This window comes from Podarcis raffonei, chromosome 3, assembly GCF_027172205.1.
Source record: "Podarcis raffonei isolate rPodRaf1 chromosome 3, rPodRaf1.pri, whole genome shotgun sequence".
Lineage (NCBI taxonomy): Eukaryota > Metazoa > Chordata > Lepidosauria > Squamata > Lacertidae > Podarcis > Podarcis raffonei.
In genome coordinates, this window is record NC_070604.1 from 87,682,660 (window position 1) to 87,703,524 (window position 20,865).

The window sequence follows — 20,865 nt, forward strand, 5'->3', positions numbered from 1 at the left end:
GGGGTTACGACTGCTAAACCAAATTTGAAGGTATCTCCTCACTATTATTCAGCCCTACACAAAGAGAACCCCAATGGCAGTACTTATTCCTTCTAACAAATTACAAAATGTTAAAGTAGAGCACTAGTGTTATTTTTTTAATGTCTGTGGGTCAAAATAGATGCAACAGAGACAACCATGTTTGTTGATTCATATGCCGGTCCAATTCACACATACAAAAAAACCAAAAACATGAAAAGCAGCATGCAGGTTAGGGGATCTGAACCTTCATCCCCTTCATTTTAGGAACATTGTAAGCTGCTTTTCGCCAAGTCTGCTCATTTATACATCTAGTGAATATTAGTTTTTCACGTTAAAGTAAGACATAAACACTGCTCTTCGCTTTATGCATAAACACATGAACAAGAAACAGTATTTTCCTATCATGTCTAGTTTGACCGTATCTTGGCAATAAAATCCATGCTGCCTTTGGAAGTGGGGGTGGGAGTTTATCCTAGACTCTTGAGTTATCGAAATCGAGTACAAAGGCAGTCCTGTTAGTCCTTAAGAAAAACTTCCAAATGCCACAGTTGAACAGTACCTTTAATCTAAGATTTCTGCATTCTTAGGGAAGTAAACAAAAGATCAGTTTAGATAGCATCAATACATTTACCACAAAGCAGTCTGAGGAAGGTCTGTCTGCCATTGAGTATGTTGTAGCAACTTTAGGGATAGGTGCATCCATTTCTGGCTCTGTGAGAACTAGATTAAGTGCCAAGTATGGCTTCCTGGCTCCCAGTCATACATTCAAGTCACTCTGATGATATGAGAGTGGGTCCCATCCTCACTGGTTTTTTTTCTTTTTGGCCTGGTAATTTTTACTGCTGTAGGTCTACAGACTTAACCCAGAGATGTGCCTGAGTGGTTTTTTTAAAGGAAGTTAATAAGGAAGTTAAGTGACTATGACAAACATAACGTGGGTGGAAATAAGAAATGACTGGACCAAACAAAATGACATCAAGGTGCAACTGAAATACTACTGGAAGCAGAGTTGTGGATAAGCTATTAGGGTTCAAGAACATAATTCAGCCAGGCAAAGTCATTCAAGGAAAGCGGGGCCAAGAAGAGGTAGAGTCTGGGCAGAGTCCTGTGGGCCAGACAGAGAGGTCTGGAGGGTTGCATTTGTGCCCCTGGGCATGAGGTTCCCCATCCCTGCAGTACAAAATTACTACTACTACTACTACTACTACTACTACTACTACTACTACTACTAATTATTTACTATTTATACCCCGCCCATCTGGCTAGGTTTCCCAGAAAGCTAGTAAAGTTCAGTCACCGGGGTTTTTCAGCAATTTCCCCTTCTTTAAGCCTCAAGTCAATTATGATCTCATTATGTGTCTTTTGACAAGCCTATTCCCTGAATCTCATTCCTACCTGCAATGTGGAGATAATAATCCTGGACTTTCCATAAGAATTAAAAGAAAAAATTGAAATGATTTCATAATATGTACAATCATTAAATATAAATGCTATGTTCCACCTGCCCCCGCCAGCCCAACAATAAATGTAGCACATTCTTGCTGTTATTGTATATTTTGTTGCATTAAAAGAAAATGTAAAGTGCCTTGAATATTGGAATTAAACAATATAAATGTCCAGTGTTACTGTTTACTAGTATGGAGGTTTCGAATCTGAGAATGTACAAGTGGGAATTAATGAACTACTCAGTGAGGAACCTTCTTTCAAAAGCTACAGGTGCTTTAAAGGCCTCTGAGATCAGCTTTTGCTACTGGTCTGGAAAGAAGAAATCAAATATGAACTAGGAAGACAGGTCTGTAGATCCAGAGAAAAAATGTATAGTGGTAAATAAAACTGGCCATGTATCTCATAGTCACTGTAGAAGAGAAGTCCCAGCACTATTTAGATGGTCTTAAAATTTTCATAATTTCCTAAGGGTATGCTTACTGAAAAGCCGACAGCTGTTGCTAGGAAAACCTGTGCAAATTTAAAAGACAGCTAACCTTTAAAGAGGAAAGAAAAAACAGGGTGGCAATGGCTTTCATGCAGAAAAGACATTAAACTGGACAAGGGAACAGCACCTTCTGGATGCCTCACTAAGTGAAAGGCACAGTAATATTTCACAACACCAAGGTGTACTGCTAAGAAATTGATTTGACTTTTTCCCTTTGCTAGATGTTTAAATGATTTTTATAATAACTGCCACTGAGCAAGAGACAAATGAATGATTATTTATTCATCTTTTCCCTTACCCGACATTTTAAACAATTTCTCCTACGGCACAAGAGGATGCACAAATAAGGGTACAGTGATTCATCGTTCAGGGAAGCATTCCCTAGAGGATAACCAAGGACATCCAATTTTTTATCTCCATCGCCTGCTCTGCACCCATTACTCACTGTTTTGTCCCTTGGAGTGTTATGAAGTAGTACAAAGATGGGACAATAAACTGAAAGCAACCTGGAAAGATAGAGATGCACACAGTTCTGTATATAAGGAGGGTGGGGAACGTTGCTAAGAAATAGTTCCAACAACCAAAACCCTCAAGGCAGCATAAGAAACTTACTGAACCTTTGTGCTTCTATAGGACTTCCTTTTTTGGTTCAGCAGAAGAGCCACCAGTAACACAGAATTCTAGAAGGTACGGTAATTTATAAGCAGTCTCTTTTTTCACTAACACAAATTGGACAGCTGTGAGATGTTAGTGAAGCACAGCTGATGTTTTCATTCACCAATCTTTGGAAAAGGTTCCTGGCCACCATCTCCAGGCACAACATGCCTTCTTGCAGTACAATAATTAGTACTGTAGGGGATACTCACACTCAGGCAAGTAAATATACCATTCTAATTCTCCAATCATACAAGTGGAAGACTATGGCAGCAGAAGTATAGTAAAATATTTATTTAGAGAGATATGGAACAATATAAAACAATGATCAATAATAAACAGATAACAATTATGTGTATGGATAGGCTTCCTTAAAAAAAAAAAGAGTGTTTAGCAGGCATCTAAAACAGTACAAATAGCAAATAGAAGGGGAAGAAATGGAGGCAGTGAGAGATTTTACTTTCTTGGGCTCCATGATCACTGCAGATGGTGACAGCAGCCACGAAATTAAAAGACGCCTGCTTCTTGGGAGAAGGGCAATGACAGGCCTAGACAGCATCTTGAGAAGTAGAGACGTCACCTTGCCAATAAAGGTCCATATAGTTAAAGCCATGGTTTTCCCAGTAGTGATGTATGGAAGTGAGAGCTGGACCATAAAGAAGGCTGATCGCCGAAGAATTGATGCTTTTGAATTTTGGTGCTGGAGGAGACTCTTGAGAGTCCCATGGACTGCAAGAAGATCAAACGCATCCATTCTTAAGGAAATCAGCCCTGAGTGCTCACTGGAAGGACAGATCATGAAGCTGAGGCTCCAGTACTTTGGCCACCTCATGAGAAGAGAAGACTCCCTGGAGAAGACACTGATGCTGGGAAAGATGGAGGGCACAAGGAGAAGGGGGCGACAGAGGACGAGATGGTTGGATAGTGTTTTCGAGGTTACCAGCATGAGTCTGACCAAACTGCGGGAGGTAGTGGAGGACAGAGGTGCCTGGCGTGCTCTGGTCCATGGGGTCACGAAGAGTCGGACACGACTAAATGACTAAACAACAACAACAACAAAACAGTACAGTGATAGTGCCTGGGAGTTCCCAAAGCATACAAGTCTGACTTTCTGTGTGGCTGCATCAAGCAGATGCCGAAAAGACATTATATGGCACTTGTGAAGGTACCAGTTCTGCAGATCAAAGAGGTTGAGTAGGCACGTAAGGCAATCCTTAAAAGTAATATTGCTCAGGCTGCTGTACAACATGATACCCTGTTCCTTTGTGTCCTTTTTATGTCTGAGAAGTAAGTGGCACAACTTCCTATGGACCCTCCTATGGAACTTCCTCCATAATAATAGGCTTCACAGTACTGACAAGAATGGAAAAGTAGACTCTTAGGCACAGAAAGTGCTCATCCGCTTACCCCAAGCCAGCTGCCCACATATCTGTCCACTGCCAGGCATGGGTGGGGAAAAACTCAGAAGCCATTTCAGAGGAAAGGAGATAGAAAGACTATGACCAAACAGAGCAATGTTTCCCCTGGTGTGCACTCGGTTTCCCCTTACCTCACACACCATGTTTGATATGTAAAATGCATATGACAGGGCTCAAATATTTTATTTTAGGGATTGACATTCTGCTTCTCAGAAAATCTCAAACATCGCTTCATATTATAATCTTTACTGTTCCAGTCTAGGACTGGAGCAAATTTGTGGACTATATGAAAAGCATTTGTGATACGTAAATAATGTTTGTGGGTTTACAGGAAGTTTTGTGAAGAAATAATATTAGAAACACTGTAAAAAAGGGAATAAGGGAATAGGTTTATTTAAAATAAAAGGCAATGTTAAATTTAGAATTGTGGATAGAAGATTAGAAAACGGAAGATTCGCGGATGAGCTGAAGGAAGTCAAAATTATGTATTTGTGATAATACTGAAAATGTATGTTTAAATCTTGTATTGGAAATTGAATAAAAATAATTTAAAAAATAAAAATAAAACCTTTAGTGTTGAAAACCCATTCCTTGTTTATTACCAGATGTGGGGCTGGTAATTACGAATATTCTGCCATTACATGACACACTCTGAATATGCTGAAAACCACTCTTTTTCATATCTCCAAGAGTTGAGCCCTGATACTGAATAGTGATTTGAAGTCTCTCATCTGATTCAAATTAAGCTCTGCCTTCAGAGAATTCAGAAATAAAGGGAAATTTTGAGACTGGGCTATGTTGTTTCAGCAGCAGCAGCAGCAGCAGCAGCACCCCCCCCCCAATGTCATGACTTTCTGAGGCTCAGCATAAGAACTGTGAACAAATATCTAGCTTGCTAAGAAAACTTGTTTATTTTGATTTGAATTATAAAAATACACCTCAGACTCAGATTTGTAAATAAGTCTCTGGCTGCATGTCATTAAAGCATTAATATAATCATATTGTTTTTGTTTTCTTCAGCATTCTAACTTCATATTAAATACAATATTTATGCCATTCTGCACAAGTGACTCATCTAATGCATTCTTTATGTGTGACTGTTGAACAAAAAGTACCCAGTTGCAAACAACGAAGAAAATTATACCCTTAGCTCTAAAACTACATTGCAGAGCATTTCATACGCTATTTATTCAATAATATCACTTAATTTAATATTAAAAATAAGACTTGAATGCGTATGTCACCATAACCCAAAATAGTCTAATTTGGCTCATTACTACAATGAGGTCACATTTATCTGCTCTGAAGACACTATTGAGAGGACTTCTGCATACTGTAGTTTAAAAATACTGTTTCCAGTATCATGTCACAGCTAAAATGGCCGCTGTTTCTTTAATGCGAATAAAGCTGGGTCAGCATGACTCAGCGGTCTGCACTAAGTTGTATATATAAGTGAGAAATGTTAGTTTGTTGCTGAGGCTGGTGTTTGGGTTGGTTGGTTAGTGCTGGTGTGTACAGTTATTCAGTCGTGTTTTGCACAAAGACTTTTAAGAATCAAACTCTGCAAGGATATTCTCGTGGACTCTTTTATGCAGACAAGGGTCCGAGGACCAGGCTGAAGAGCAAAGGGAGGTCAGAACCCTTTCCTTCTTTTTTTTTTTTTTGCTTTTTACAAACACTGACATATCAATGGTATTGTCTCAAGGGCCCAACTTAGACATCATGGTAAACTATACCTAATGGTTTACTGTGAACCTTGTTTTTCTAGGCTCTTTGTTTTCTCCTTGCTAGCATATGGAGGAAAGAAACTGCAATCTTTGACATAATGTTATGACTGAACCAGGGATATTGGCTTGTTTTGCTCCAACAATCACGATTTATAAGGCAACAAATTGTGGTTACAGGCTATAGTTTCTTGGGAGTGAAACAAACCATAATCCCTGGTTCAGATTAAATACTATGCCAGAGATTGTGCTTTGTTTATTCCACATGCTAGCAAGGAAGAGAAGAACAGACTAGAAAGGTGTAATCACAGTATATCATTAACTATGGTTTACAATAGTTTGTGTGAACTAACCACAATTTAGGGGTGCTGTTTACAGCAGTAGTCACATATAACCCATAATGTCTGGTTTCAACCTAAGTATACAAATTTTCTTCTGCCAAATGTTAGGATTTATGCAAAGGGTTTGTCTTAGATGAACCATATATGTTTGCCTGCTCACCTTTGAATAATGAGTTAAATGCTGAACAGCAATTCTTGGACAAGGCTTATAGTGGCGTGTCACTGTAATATTTGGTAAATGTCAGAAAATGGCAGGTAATGACTTGTCTTGATAACACTGCATGTAAGGCGCAGCAACATAAAATTGCTATTATCAATCCTTCATTTTTATTACTTGTTTGCACAGCTTCTAATCTTCAGTATACAGGAATGACCATTATGTAGATGCTATAGCAAGGTAATATAATACATCTGACAAATGATCCCCATATATATGTACAGATACTTGATCCAACTGAAAATGACTAAAAAAGAGAGACTAAATAATGTAGCCTGTGAAGTCTTTCATTGACCTGGTTTGTTTGAAGAATTAGCTGAATAACAGATTCATTCTCTATCATAGGTGGCTTTCAAAGTGAAATTTAAACAATTGACATTCTAAAAAGGCTAAGCATTGCTGATGAGCAAACCAATATTAAACCAATATTTATTTGGTTTCTTAATAGGAAAGGTGCTAATTTTATAAGCATACTTTTTGGAGATACAAAATGACCATCTCTCTCTTGGACTTTGGCTGCATTGGTATTCAGAGGTGCTTACCGATGTCATTTGTGATGCCCCACAAAAGGTTAAGTAGGGGCTAAACAAAATAAGCTTAACAATTTTGAGCACAGTCTACAATAGAGATCAACTGTACTTCTGCAGTTGACCTGAGAGAACGCAGTTGGGTTGGGGGAATGCTGTTGCGAACTGTTACTGCCTTAAAACCCTGTGCCGTCTTCTGGATGTGTCTGCTCTCTTCTGCTCAACTTGTATATATGTATAAACAAGCCCAGGTTTACCAAAGTCACTCACAAGACAAGATGCAACATAGGCTGCTTGTACATTTTACTATACAGTTGTAAAATACTACCATTCTGTTTATTTCTTCGCCTCTCCCCATCTTGCCCCTATTTACTGTAACCCAATTACTTTTAAAATTTCTACTTTCTTTGATATATCCTAATGGTTTAAACAAAAAATAAATTAGCATATTCTTTTGTTATTTCTTTAAGTTCTGCTTCGGGGAATTTGTAATATAATCTGCATATATTAACTGTTTTTATTAACTGGCTTTGTTCTACCATATGTGTGCACACATGCAAAGAATTTTAAACTTCTGTTCCAATGTCATTTTGTCACAAGCTGGTGGGTAAGCAAAGGGTCTAAGCCATGTGGAGTTATTTTGACTACTGGAAGCTGCATACAGTTCCCTTACTATTTCTAAATACAGTGGTACCTCAGGTTACATACACTTCAGGTTACAAACTCCACTAACCCAGAAATAATACCTCGGGTTAAGAACTTTGCTTCAGGACGAGAACAGAAATCTTGCTCTGGTGGCGCGGCAGCAGCAGGAGGCCCCATTAGCTAAAGTGGTGCTTCAGGTTAAGAACAGTTTCAGGTTAAGAACGGACCTCCGGAACGAATTAAGTACTTAACCCGAGGTACCACTGTACTAAGCAGCAGCTGCCTTCAGAGTTGTTGTCTTCCCTCCATCTTCAAGGGTTAGAATTCTGCCACAATAGGCTAAAATTCTCTTTATTCCCTGAAATCACATTCTCACAGCGATACATATACCCTAGGTGAAAAAGCCTGGGATTGGAGGAAGTTTGTCACTAATGAAACACATGCTGTTTTCTTGTGGAGGGAAGATGGATCCAACTAAGAATGCACCAGAAAGCTATTTCTGAGGCCACGCCAGATCACCAGGGATAACATAATTAACAATACTAACAAGTAAAAACAATGCCTGGTTCCCCGTAACTTCACTTTTAGCAGTGAGGAAACTACCAGAAGGCCCTCGGAGCTGGACATTAGTCTCCAAGCTAAATCATGGTGGTGGAGACGTTCCTTCAGGTATACAGGATTTCTTTGTTATTATGTTATGGATTTTGGTGTTTTACATTGTAAACCACCCTGTGATCTTTGGATGAAGGGTGGTATAGAATTTTAATTAATCATCACCATCATCTGGTTGGCCATTTTAAGAACAGAATGCTGAACTAGATGAACCACTGGTCTGATCTAAGCAGGCTTTTATATTTGGAATAGTGACATGTTCAGTATCTCCAACTCCTATAGAACACAGCTGAACACAAACCTGAGGTCCCATCTACCTCAATCAATGGTGGTCAAACAAATATTTGATATTTTCCTGTGTTAATAAAGAAGGTGAAGTTTCAAGAAGCTAAAGCTCACAGAATGCTTGAAGAATACCTTGAAGTAAGGTACTTAAAACCAAGTCACATTTTTATACACTATTTATTAGTCAATAAAAAAGGAAGTTGCTCTGATAATCATCAGGGCAGAATTCAAATATATTTTAGACATGGCTACATGGCATTTAAATGCTCGGTTTTCCCCACAGATAATTGCACACTTTTAATATATTGTTATTCTTAACAAAATCCAACACTGCTTTTGAAAGGGTATCTCACCATTTAATGTTTGCTATAAAAGAAACATTTAAGACTTTACAACCTTAAGCTGCAGAGGTTTTGCAATATCAGGATTTTGCACCTATAAAGGAAACAGTTATTGTGCACTGAACGTGGTTGCTCTCATTCAAGTCAGCAAACACAGAAAGCCAGTCCAGGGCTGCTATTAGAAACTAAGGGTCTTTAACAGCACTGGACAACCTTGAAAAGAAATTATGATTAAGAACCTGATTTATCTGAGAGTCTGAATTGATGATCTGTTACATCAGCAAATAATTATTTATGATGAAGAGCAATGATTACTGAGCCAGCAAAGCACCACAAATTCTAATCTTCCACACTGATGTCACAAAGCAGCCTAGGAAGTCCACATATGCCCTTTTGGCAATTACTACCTAGCACAATATAGTTATTGGCATAAGGCCAATAACTGGTGCTAGGCCTATTTGGATTTCTGCTACCTTAGAATCACAGAATCGTAGAGTTGGAAGGGATCCTGAGGGTCATCAAGTCCAACCCCTTGCACTGCAGGAATCTGCAGCTGTCACATACGGGGATCAAACCTGCAACCTTGGCCTTATCATGAACCATGCTCTAACCAACTGAGCTATCCAAGACCTTGTTTAAATCAAAATGGGGGGGGGGGGGTACATGGAGCTACTGTGATCATCCATACTTCCCTCCCCACTTATGTATTTCTTTTACAAAGAAAGCAAACACCTGAATGAGGCTATGCTGTGTCATAATATCATACAGATATAGGAAATGTGAAGGCAGACACTGGGAAAGTCCTGCACACTGAAGGCATTAGACATTTAGACTATGGAGTCACCTACATTTTTACACACCAACATTACAATGATTATAGGATCTTTTTTTCATAATGGGAACTGCAATTAAATGGCGGCATATAATTGAACACTCCACCCCACTAGACACACAGCAATGCTATTAACACACTATGATGAGTTGAAGAGTTGGCATAAATTTATATTCTGTTTTCATGGCTAACATTTGCATTGTTTGCTCTGTCATACCACTTACCTATCAGGCCTTTCTCAAGAGTGAAGGTTTTGTTGGTGAACATGCATTCAAAAGCCACAATATGGAAAACTTTGTTCACTGTGTTGTGTGTTCCAACTATTCTGATGTACCTACAAGGGAAGAAATAATGCAGACGTTAAGAAAATGTGGAAAGTCTACGTCACGCCTTGGAATAACATTTATGCTAGAAGTAACTATGTTAAGGATCAGTTTTAATTATCTCCTCTGGGTGAAGGCACCTTATTTAGGGCCCAATGCAATTCTCAATCCCCAGAGGTTTGCTGAAAAAATAGATTTGGGGTAGAAAATATCCCACCAAGTGGAAAGCAGTCTAATACTCACCCCAGAGCCACCTGACAGTAGCAAGCACAATGACTTGACACACATTATATCTAGTACCTGCACTAAAGTGGTATTAGCAGAGATGTAAATGAATGGTTAGGGGGAGCAGTAGCTGGAGCCTTTTTTCCCATGCAACCTCAATAAATGTAGCAGGCTTATTCTTTAAAAAAACACACAACATGATTGCATTTGATTTCCAAGCAAACAAAAACTGAAGGCTATTTAATTCAACACCATTAACTTGTCCATTATACATCCACACTTCAAAACTACAAAAACCCCTACAAAACCCAGGCTTCCATTTTTCACTGAAGACATATTATTCAGTAGGTTTTCATCATAATGAAAGGTTTTATACATCAAAGACAAACTCAATAAATCAATCCTCCTCACCTGCAAAAATGAACCTCTGTCTTTTGTCATGCCCTTATTCACATTCCACATTATCACTTGAAACACACAATGGCTTCTATGGTTTGCATCCAGTTCCATCTATGAGTAGAAAACTCTTTTGTTCACAGAGGGAGTGATTGCTGCCACCCCACCCAACCTCAACTAGAAATATTTGTGTCACATTGTATCTTGCTTTGGTGGTGGTGGGGGGGGCTCCCAAACTTCAGGAGTGGATTTTATAGTGTTCAGAAAAAGTGCAGGCTGGAATATGTTGGAAAATACACACATGATCCTTTGGATCTCAGCCCTTGCTGTTAAACTCTTACTTAAAGTTATTTGAGCATTTTTTGTTTAACAAAGATACCTGTGAACTTCACTCCTGGCTGCACAGCTTGCAATTCTTAATACTTCGGCAAAGTCAGATGGAACACTTCTTGCTAACAGTGGCCTATTCACCCTTTGTATTACCTCTGAGACATCACCTTCTATAAACAAGCATTAACCTTGAATCAATCTGTTCCCCTCATTCTCTAAAGGGAGAGCAAGAGTTCAGAGGTTAATGAACAGCTGAAGCTACTAATAAAAGTTCTGGAAAATCCCAAGTGGAGTACAACATGCCACCTCTGCTGAGCTCGAAAAGATAACTAACAAAAATCATTTGAATAGAATATCCTGTCATCCAAAGTGAAAGAAGAAGCATTATTAAATTAACAAGTTTCTATTCATCAAATGTGACATGTTAAGAGCAATTTTTCAGCTCTTCCACATAATCCTCCATTAAAGATGATATAACTTTTAACTTCAGTGCTGTTTATCATGCTAGCAATGTTTAAAACCTTAGCTTAACTAAAAATGAAATCTTCTGATGGAAATTTAGGAGGTTTTCAGCCACACTTTTATCTACTGGGTATTTGGGGACATTTTCTACACTCCATAACATTTTAAAGGTGAGTGGTAGGTAGAGATAGCTTGAGATAAGCTACTCTATTTTATAAAAGTTTACTCTCATCAATTAGCAAGTTCTGCAACTGGAATGGAAAAAATATATTTTCAAAATTCACCAGCTTTATATTTTCACTGGGGCCTTCCTGTGTCCATTGTGAAGCTGGCTGTGGTTTTGTTTTGCTCCTTTTCTTTTAGTCATCACTACTCGGGTTTTAAAAAAAACATAAACTCTGCTTACCACCAAGTTTATTTCATGCATTTATTTAAACAATTCATATACCATGGTCTCCAAGCAGTGAATCTCTAATTTATCAGTTTTGTTTTAATTGTCTTTGAGGAAGCTTGAATCATTTGTTTCTGTGGCACGGTTTCAACTCCCAATGAAATTATTCCTTTTTTGCTCCAAAGACTAAACACATTATGGCAAAAATTGCATTTTTATATACAGTTTGGATGCAAAGGAATACAGCAAGAGCTTTGGGAAAACTTTGAAGAAGCAAAGTCCAAATTAAAAAAAATCAAATTAATAAATTATTCTTACAGTAAATTTTCTAGGCTGCCATTCCAAAGGGAAAGTACTCAAGGTGGAATACAAGATCCATGCCTGACAGAACATTCAAACTCTGCAATGCACATGGCTATCATTAGGTTACTTTCAGCCAAATCCAAACCAGTTTACTCTCCTGTATTTCAATGGCACCCAAATGGCTTAAATACACTGCTTTGTCTTTGTATTTTAATATTTTGTTGGAAGCCGCTCAGACTGGCTGGGGAAACCCAGCCAGATGGGCAGGGTATAAATAAATTATTATAATTATTATTAAATAAATTGTGATCCAATGTCACTTCTCTTTTAGGAATCGAACAGGCACAGGTCTTACAAACCATAAATGAAGAGCTAGATCTGTGTCTTGTCTGTACCACCTCAAGCTGCAGCAGAGAAATTATATTATGGAATACTTACCTATGAAAAAATATTTTTATGCTAGCATACGAGGCAAGAAGAGTGGAAAAGCACGCAAGTCCCTCTAGCTGTCTAACTTGTAGCTTTGGTTGTGCATCCCACTGGGGACCCACTGACAAGAACCCCCTAGACCTGCTGCAGTTAGGAGCAGACTCACTGTAGGAGGGAGGTCTGGCAGAGAATGTCTTGCCCTTAGGCCCTCCAAAATCTACAGCCAGCTTTATATAGAGGGTTTGCTTTCACAAGTTGTCTGAAAGTATCTTTTTTATATCAAATAACTGAAACTCGGGATATGACATGCAATGGCACTCCAACAGAGAAAATGGGGTCTTGCAACAGTGATCAGGGACAGGCAACAGAGGCGTATTTAGGAGAGCACAACCAGTTCAGTTCCATTGGGTGCGGAGCCTCGGGGCACAGTAGGGGATACCACAACTATTATTTAGAATGGAGCATGAAATGGGGGGGGGGAGGGATTTTGGTGTTGCTGAGACCCCAAGGTCCACCACTGCAGGGATCCACCAGCCTGCAGGCCTTATCCAACCTATCAAGCATTTCAGAATGGCACATTAGCCCCCAGACCCATTTTACTGATGGCAGCATCACTGCCACCAAAAAGAAGAACCAAACTGCTGAACAAAGTGAGGCCATTAGGTATCTTTCCTAGTGGTGTTCTAGTCCCCACCTGTATTTTGGCTGCAGCAGGGTACAGCTGGGACCATTTGGACCCTTTCTGAATGTCCTAATGTTTTACTTCTGGTGTCTTTGGGTATCAGAGCAAGCTGGCAGTCTACACAGGGAGTGATTTCTGCTTGGCTCCTGCTCATATTCTTCTCCCTACAATGAGAAATGGTCTTCTCAAATGTATAAAAGGAACTGCAGAGAGGACACAGTGGGAGAAGGAGAAAAGGGCAGAGTGTGTGAGTGAGAGTGTGCACAGGTAGGCCTGCTCACCACTAATATGCAACCCTCAGTGGATTGGACATGAAGGAATGTGGCCCTTGAGTTTTAAAAGGTTTATCAACCCTATTTTGTATACTATTAGTGCACTCTATATTTATATCAATATCTATGTGCCTCTGTCTTAGTACTATCCAACTTCTAATTGTTTCAAGTAATATACGACAGAATAATGAGTTCCTTGTTTACATATTAAAATGACTTGTGAAATAGAAGGTACACACACATACACACAGAGACTGAAGTAGGAGATGAGGCTGATGGTAGATAGTACAATAAGAAATACCTGTAATTATACTCTGTTATATTGTCATTTATAAAACACCTCAAGTAGCTAGGTGATGACCAAAGGAAAGATAAATAAGTTCCGTCCTCTGGCTATAGAAATATTTTAATTAGATAATCATGACACAGTTGTGTAATTCAGAAGTATGGCTCCATTAAGTGAGATCTAAAAGATGTGGACTTGAGAAATTAAGGAACCCAGAGAAACATTCCTCTACCCTGCAGCATTGCCCCAAGAGGCAGCACTTGATAAATTACTGTCTACAAGGATTACTGTCAGACAACAAATAATAAAGTAGCTTAATAGCAATTGTATGGTTATAGGAAACAGTGTAAGAAGACCTAATTGGTTTAAAGCCTTCTGTTCCAGGTCATGGCACAGGGCCAATGACAGCTCATGTCACACTTCATAAAAATCATATCTGAATGGAAGGCCAAAATTTTAGATGTGTGCCTCTCCCTGCCCCCTACCAATGTTTCCCTTTAAAAGTCATTTTTAAAATGCAAAGTCAGCCCGATCGTCCAAACTGATAAGGGCACAGAAGACAACCGTCTTTATCCAAACTCTCAGGGGGTACTGCTAGAAAGAGAGTGTGGTTATTTTTCAGTATCTCCAAGGTCCTCCAGCGCAACTCAAGCAGATGGAAGATAATTAAACCTTAAACAGGGCTGAAGATGGCAGATACACAACAGATTGTCCACCTCTGATGAGAATCAAAGTTTTGGCAAGAGTACTAAAGCAACCTATCTACAATTTCCAGTTTCAGGCATTTTCCTTCAACAGTGCTGCAGCAATTGGGTTTGTTTTCATACATGTGTTTCAGAGTTATGAAGGAATGGTAATGGTAACAAGTGAACATTTACTTTGCTTTTCAAATGAAGGAAGATTAGGATGATTAATACATGCCGTTTTCTTGCAAAATACATTTAATTTGCTTCATTGTCGTCCATCAGCAAATTATTCATTATCTCATATATATTCAAACTCTATCCCATACTTAGGGAACCATTAGAAGTCCTACTCTAATGCTCTAATCCAAAACAAACATGCTAGGGAGTAAGTTTGTTGAACAAAGTGGGATTTACTTCCAACTAAAGCATGCATACACTTCAAGATTGTGTATGGGGCTTGTATTCATTTTTAGGTTAAAGGGTTTGAAGTGATATGTATACATATTATTACCTAGTTTTTAATCCCTCAACAAGTTCAGGAGAAGTGGAAGGAGAACTGCTTAACCTGCTTTGTTAGGCTTGCTAGGAGCAATCCTTAACTCATCAGGTCAAGAGTCTGCCATGGAACAGGGAACAAGGAATATTTCCAATGTGGATTATTTCAGATTTTATCCATTGCTGCTTGTATGCTTTATTCAGTTCCTAAGTCAAAGCTAAGGAAAACTCAAAGCAGAACAAATGTTTTGCACAGATTTGTTCAACAGTACATTTCTCAGTATCCCTGGAAGTCTTCTATTTGGAAAACTTTGTTATATATTTTTCAGTATAAGCCAAATCATGTACTAATGGAACTGACAAGGATTCCCTGCTACACCTCTCCATAGGACATACAAGGCTTATTTCTCATAAAAATTGCTTGCACATAAGCATTCATAAGAATTCAGGATTTACTAAGTATTAAACCTAGAGGTTCAGCAGTGTTACTTCAGCATGGCTGCTACGCTCTACTTAATCAACACATTTGTCTCAGCATTGTCATCTCATAACCTGCAGACATGGAGTCAAAATAGCTATGCTTACTTATCTGCAACACAAAATTAATTATCACATTTGCTGTTTACTTGAAGAGTAATAAGGCAGCTGCCAAACAGATTTCTTTTCTATAAATCTGTGTTTTTACAGAGCTAGGTTTCATGTCAAGAGTGCTATCACTAGAAGTTTGCTTGCACAACGGTTTGGCCCAGTATGAGAGTGAATAGCGTATAATTTCACCATTTTCCTGTCCCTCTTTTTTGCACAGGGATGAATATGAATCTGTACCGCATTGTTTTCCTGTCCACAGGCTGCAGCAAATTTATGTGTCCACAAACACTAATGGATATGGGTTCCCTACTTTGAGAGAATTATAGAGTTGAAAGGGACTGCAAGGGTCATCTAATCCAACTCCTGCAATAGAGGAATCTTTTGGCCAATGTGGGCTCAAACCCACAACCCTACGGAGTTATGACAGCTGAATTAGAATTAATCAGGATACCTAAATAAATATTTTTAATTGATACACAAGTCTTCAAACTGACAACCTCCAGAAGTTGTTGGGCAACAACTGCAAACAATTCTAACCAGCATGGCCAACAGCAAAGAGTGATAGAAACTGTTGTAGCTAGAGGTCATCAGTTGTAGTCATTAATTATACACATACACAGTCATGAGAAAAACTGAAAAACGTAAATGAAGATAAAGACAATACTCAAAGAATGGTATTCAACTAAATTTTACTCAGAGTTGACCCACTTCAATTAAAGACTGTAACTTAAGTTATGTTCATTAATTTCAATGGGTGCACTCTGAGTAAAACTTAGTTGAATGTTTCCCACAGACCCTAAAAACTACAGGCCTAGCCCACAAACTTTAAAACACAGCCAGACTGTTTATTCGCATGACTATTCCCCTGAGAGCACCACCTACAAGGGGAGAGTGGATCTGGGCACAGTTACCCCCTTCTAGACAGGATAACCGGGAGATGTTTATGTGGGGCTGCCTCTGAAGACTATCAGGAAATTTAAATTGGAGCAGAACACATTGGCATGTTTAGAATCAGGCTATTTTTTGTGGAGTATGCATCTCAACTGTTACAGAGGCTTCTGATCTGTTTCTGGGCCCAAAGTGTGCACCACCAATACTGAAGAGGCTGTGATGAAGTCAGCATCTCCAGTGGGTAAATGGGGTGGGACCTCTCCTCCTCCATGCAATTTCCCACTTCTACACTAGAGAGTCCCCCAACCATTTAGAGTAGATTTTTGGGGTCTGCAGTGAGCTGCAGGGGGCAGAAGCAGAAGTAATGATGCTTCTATGATATTGGATTTCATTCATAATGAGCAACATTCAACACCCTGGGTGGTTTGCTGGTTCAACAAGGAAAAATGTACAGTCACAATTATATGATAACAGCTCAAGAGTATTTCACACTAGTGATCAGCTGTAATAAAGCTCTCTAACCAGCTAACAGATAGATATATTGCTCTGTTAATCTTCACAGCAGTTAAGATTATTTAAACACTATTTCTACAACAACTTATTTTACCACTGAACAACTTGTACAACTGTCACAACAAAGAACTAATTGTACTCTAAGAACCCATCCGTTTCCTACAACAAAAGCTCTCTGCAGTTTGCTTCCCTTATTTTCTCTCTCAGGGTGAGCACAGCTTTCAGCCTTAATCATGTATTTGTCCATGTGGTAGGAATTTATTCTATAAATTCTATAAATAATTAGATCTGCAACCTTAACAATTTACTCCAGAACCCTGGCTTTATGAATTGCATTTTCAACTCAAGACTATAAATTAAAGTCTGTTTTTTCACTCAGCCCAACTGGAAAACAAAAACAAAAAACAAAAGTCAATGCCTGACAATAAAAACCTAATCTTCTTCCAAGTGAAATCAAATGGATTCTGAGTGTATGGAACATTTTCGTAATGGACAAACTAGCTATGTCTGAATGATAAATTCAAGCAATATGCAGTTCTATTTAACCATCAGACTCAAAGGCTTCAGATCAACCAGCTACACTGAAAAACTTTTTTCTACTGCAATTTTAAAGAACAGCATAAATGATGGCGATTTCCAGGGAATTCATGATGGTTGCAGGAAGATGATACTTAAGCTTCCACCAAATTTTCTGTGTTACCTGGTAGAATGCAGAGCTCTGCCTTCAATTCAATGATGTATCCTAATTGCCTGTTACAGTTTCTGAAATGATAAGCTCCCCTTGGGTACTTTATTGCCTTTTTAATATAGTGTGGGAGCATGCAGGTTGAGCTTAAGGCACAATAACTAGATCTGGGTTTCTCTGGTCTGAATCCCTATGCAAGAATAAAGTTTCCTGCAAATAAAAAAAATGTAGTCTTTCCCAGCAAATAAAAAAGTTTATCCTTGAAATATAATTTATGACACGTTGACAGAAAATGCAATTACTGCATGTGAACTGAAATTTCTACTCTCCAAAGCTCCTGACATATAACTACAGTTTTAGAATATTTTTTACCATATAAGTAATGAGATAACAACAACAACAACAACAACAACAACAACAACAATTTATATGCCGGCCAACTGACTGAGTTGCCCCAGCCATGCCGGGCAGCTTCCAACAAATTATAAAACCACAATAAAACATAAAACATTAAAAACTTCCCTATACAGGGCTGCCTTCAGATGTCTTCTAAAAGTCAGATAGATGTTTATTTCCTTTCTGATAGGAGTGAATTCCACAGAGCGGCCCAGACAATACTGGGAAGGCCCCTTTGCCTAGTTCCCTGTAACCTCACTTCTTGCAATGAGGGAACTACCGGAAGGCCCTCAGAGCTGGATCTCAGTATCCAAGATGAATGATGGAGGTGGAGACACTCCTTCAGATATACAGGGCTGAGGCCATTTAGTCTGGAAGCTGCATTCAAGATTAGTGGTAGTTTCAGAGTCGCCTTCCAAGGTTGCCCCACATAGAGCACCTTCTCACCTACATACTAGGCTCACCTGTCCTACAATTCATGTGTGGGGGAAACTTTTGAAGAGACTGTTATAAACATAAAACCCATCATGCATAGGTTTGCAGACAATCTGTATCACACAGAGAAGTCATTCATGAGATTTGGGCATACTCACATCAGATTTCACATGTACATCCCATTCAAACGTAACGTCAAGGCTGTACTTTTGCTCATGTCCAAGGCAGGACTAAAAGGCATGATTATGCTATCCTCTGCAAATGGGGAAAGTATAATCTCATCAAGCCTATTATAAATCCACAGGATTACCAAATTAATCACAATTTTTGTTTGAACAAAAGGTTCTTGTCAATTCAGGATTTAACACAATGATTTGGTTAAGTACAGACATAACATTTTCTGACCTATTAACCACAGGAGCACCCCTCAAACTTGTATGCTTCTCTGAGATCATTCCACTTGAATTCTCCCATCCCTATGCTTTTCAGTGATATCTATGGTTGCTGTTTACTTTTGCATCAAGGGCACTAAATATATTTAGCTTTAAACTAAAGCCTGAATTGAAGAAAATGTGGGTAGTATTTATCATTCTTTGTGAGAGACAAAGGTGCCAGAGTATACTGATCTGCTGTACACAAGCAGCACACCAGTGCAATAACAGGAAAGAATATTGTGGAACCTTTGAGATTAGCAGATTTCTTCTCCCATAACTGAAAATTATTCCTAGAATTCATCACTTCAAATTGTGAGATCACATGTTTGAATGTTTTCTTTGAATCCCATAGCATAAAGGAAGCAAACCTGTCCAAGAGAAAGCTAGACTACAGCCCTTCTCTCTGGCAATCCCTTTCTCCCAGCAGGGTGAACAGTTTTACTATCTGATCTGTTGTTTGTGTAGTCTAGTTCTCATATCCACAAGGAAATGGGGAGGTGAGGGGGCTTGAGGAGAGAGAAATAAAATCTGCTGGGCAAATCACATTCTATTCCCATGAGAAGCCACAGAGACTTCAGAAGCGATTTTCCTTTCACAACATTTCCTGTAGCTATAGCAACTTATTTCTATAGACAACTACAGCTACCTTTCATTTTCCTAATAAACTGAAAGGCTTTTTAACGTCTATTATTTCTGTTTGTGTAGCTGACTTATTTGATGTGAACAACTACCATTACACTGTGTACCACAGATTCAGTTATCCACATTATGAAGGCCACATAATATCACAACTCAAAGCAGGGGGTTTCTTCTGAACAGGACAATCTTGTGGCACCTTAAAGATGAAACAATTTATTACAGCTTAACCTTTTGTGAACATCAGATACACATGTACATAAAAGGTGTGTGTGTTGAAAGTTGGAGCTAAATGGCAATGAAATACAAAAAGTAGTTGTGACAATTTAATTTGGGCTTAAATGCATCCATCCAACTTCTACATTTTCTCCCTTGACACCCATGTTTATGAATGCGTGTGAGAGATGCAAACTAAGGATTGTACATGTATCTAACAAAGTAGACTCTAGTCCACGAAAACATATTCTATTATGCATTTGTAAATATTAAAGGTGGGACAAGACTCTCTGTTGCTTTTGCAGCAACAAGTTAACATAGCTACCAATCTGGAAAAGACAGGATTGGAGTTTCCATAATATGTGTCTGTGACACTGTGAATGATAATGGATCAGTACAAATGTACTAAAACTGCCATGCTTAAAAGACAAGAAGGGAAACAGGTATGTGTATACTCTGCTGCACCAACTTACCATTTTATCTTGTTATCTAGCTCACTAAAAGCAAGTGTAATTTGACAAAATGGCTAATGCCACAGATAATAAATCTGAAGGGGACGGGGGGAGGGTCGAACTGTTTCCAAGCTTCTTCTTCTTCCGTTTGAACTTTTAAAGCTGCTATTACTACAGAGCTGACATGCCTCAGACTATTCAGAACTATTCCCATTCTGATAATTACTGTCCTTAGCTTACAAAGCTGTTTCTGCCACAGAAACACTCTTCAGTTTGTACAGACGAGCAGGCATTAAAAGGCAATTCTGCATTTGTCTTTCAATAGAAAAGGAAATCGTGTCATTCAGCACAACCTAAGATGCTAATTCTTGACAGATCTGTCAAATGCATGATCTTTACCGCCTACACAGCTGAATCAACACTTACATAGCAAAATAGGAGTGGGAAAAGAAGGAGGGTTACTATAAAAGGGTTGGAAAAAACTATTACAGAAAGCAGATATGCCCCTTTCAGGAAAGCTACAGTCTTTGTTTTACTGCAATGGATATCTGTGCCATGCAAATATTAGCAGCTCACAAAACTGAACAATTACTGAAGCTGCTAAATTTACTATTAAGACTAAAAATCAGGATGCTTTCTGTTTAAAATCACTTGAGGCTACTTTTCACTGATTCCCTCAACCCTTCATGTCTTATTACTCATGAATTGACAAGCCGCACAGTAATTTTAAACTATCAAACTTTATGATTCATCAGAAGCAGCTGACTGCATCGTAACTTGATTTCAGAT

General features: G+C 38.7%; 1 protein-coding gene across 3 annotated transcripts in view; it reads right to left on the reverse strand.

Annotated features, from left to right (window-relative positions):
* The window catches only part of BTBD9 (BTB domain containing 9), a 160,966-nt gene that overhangs the window by 72,596 nt on the left and 67,505 nt on the right, over positions 1–20,865 (reverse strand). For all 3 annotated transcript variants that reach the window (XM_053382924.1, XM_053382923.1, XM_053382925.1), the window contains exon 7: positions 9,775–9,884. In XM_053382924.1, the coding sequence (XP_053238899.1) occupies positions 9,775–9,884 (110 nt within the window). The remainder of the gene's footprint in view (positions 1–9,774; positions 9,885–20,865) is intronic.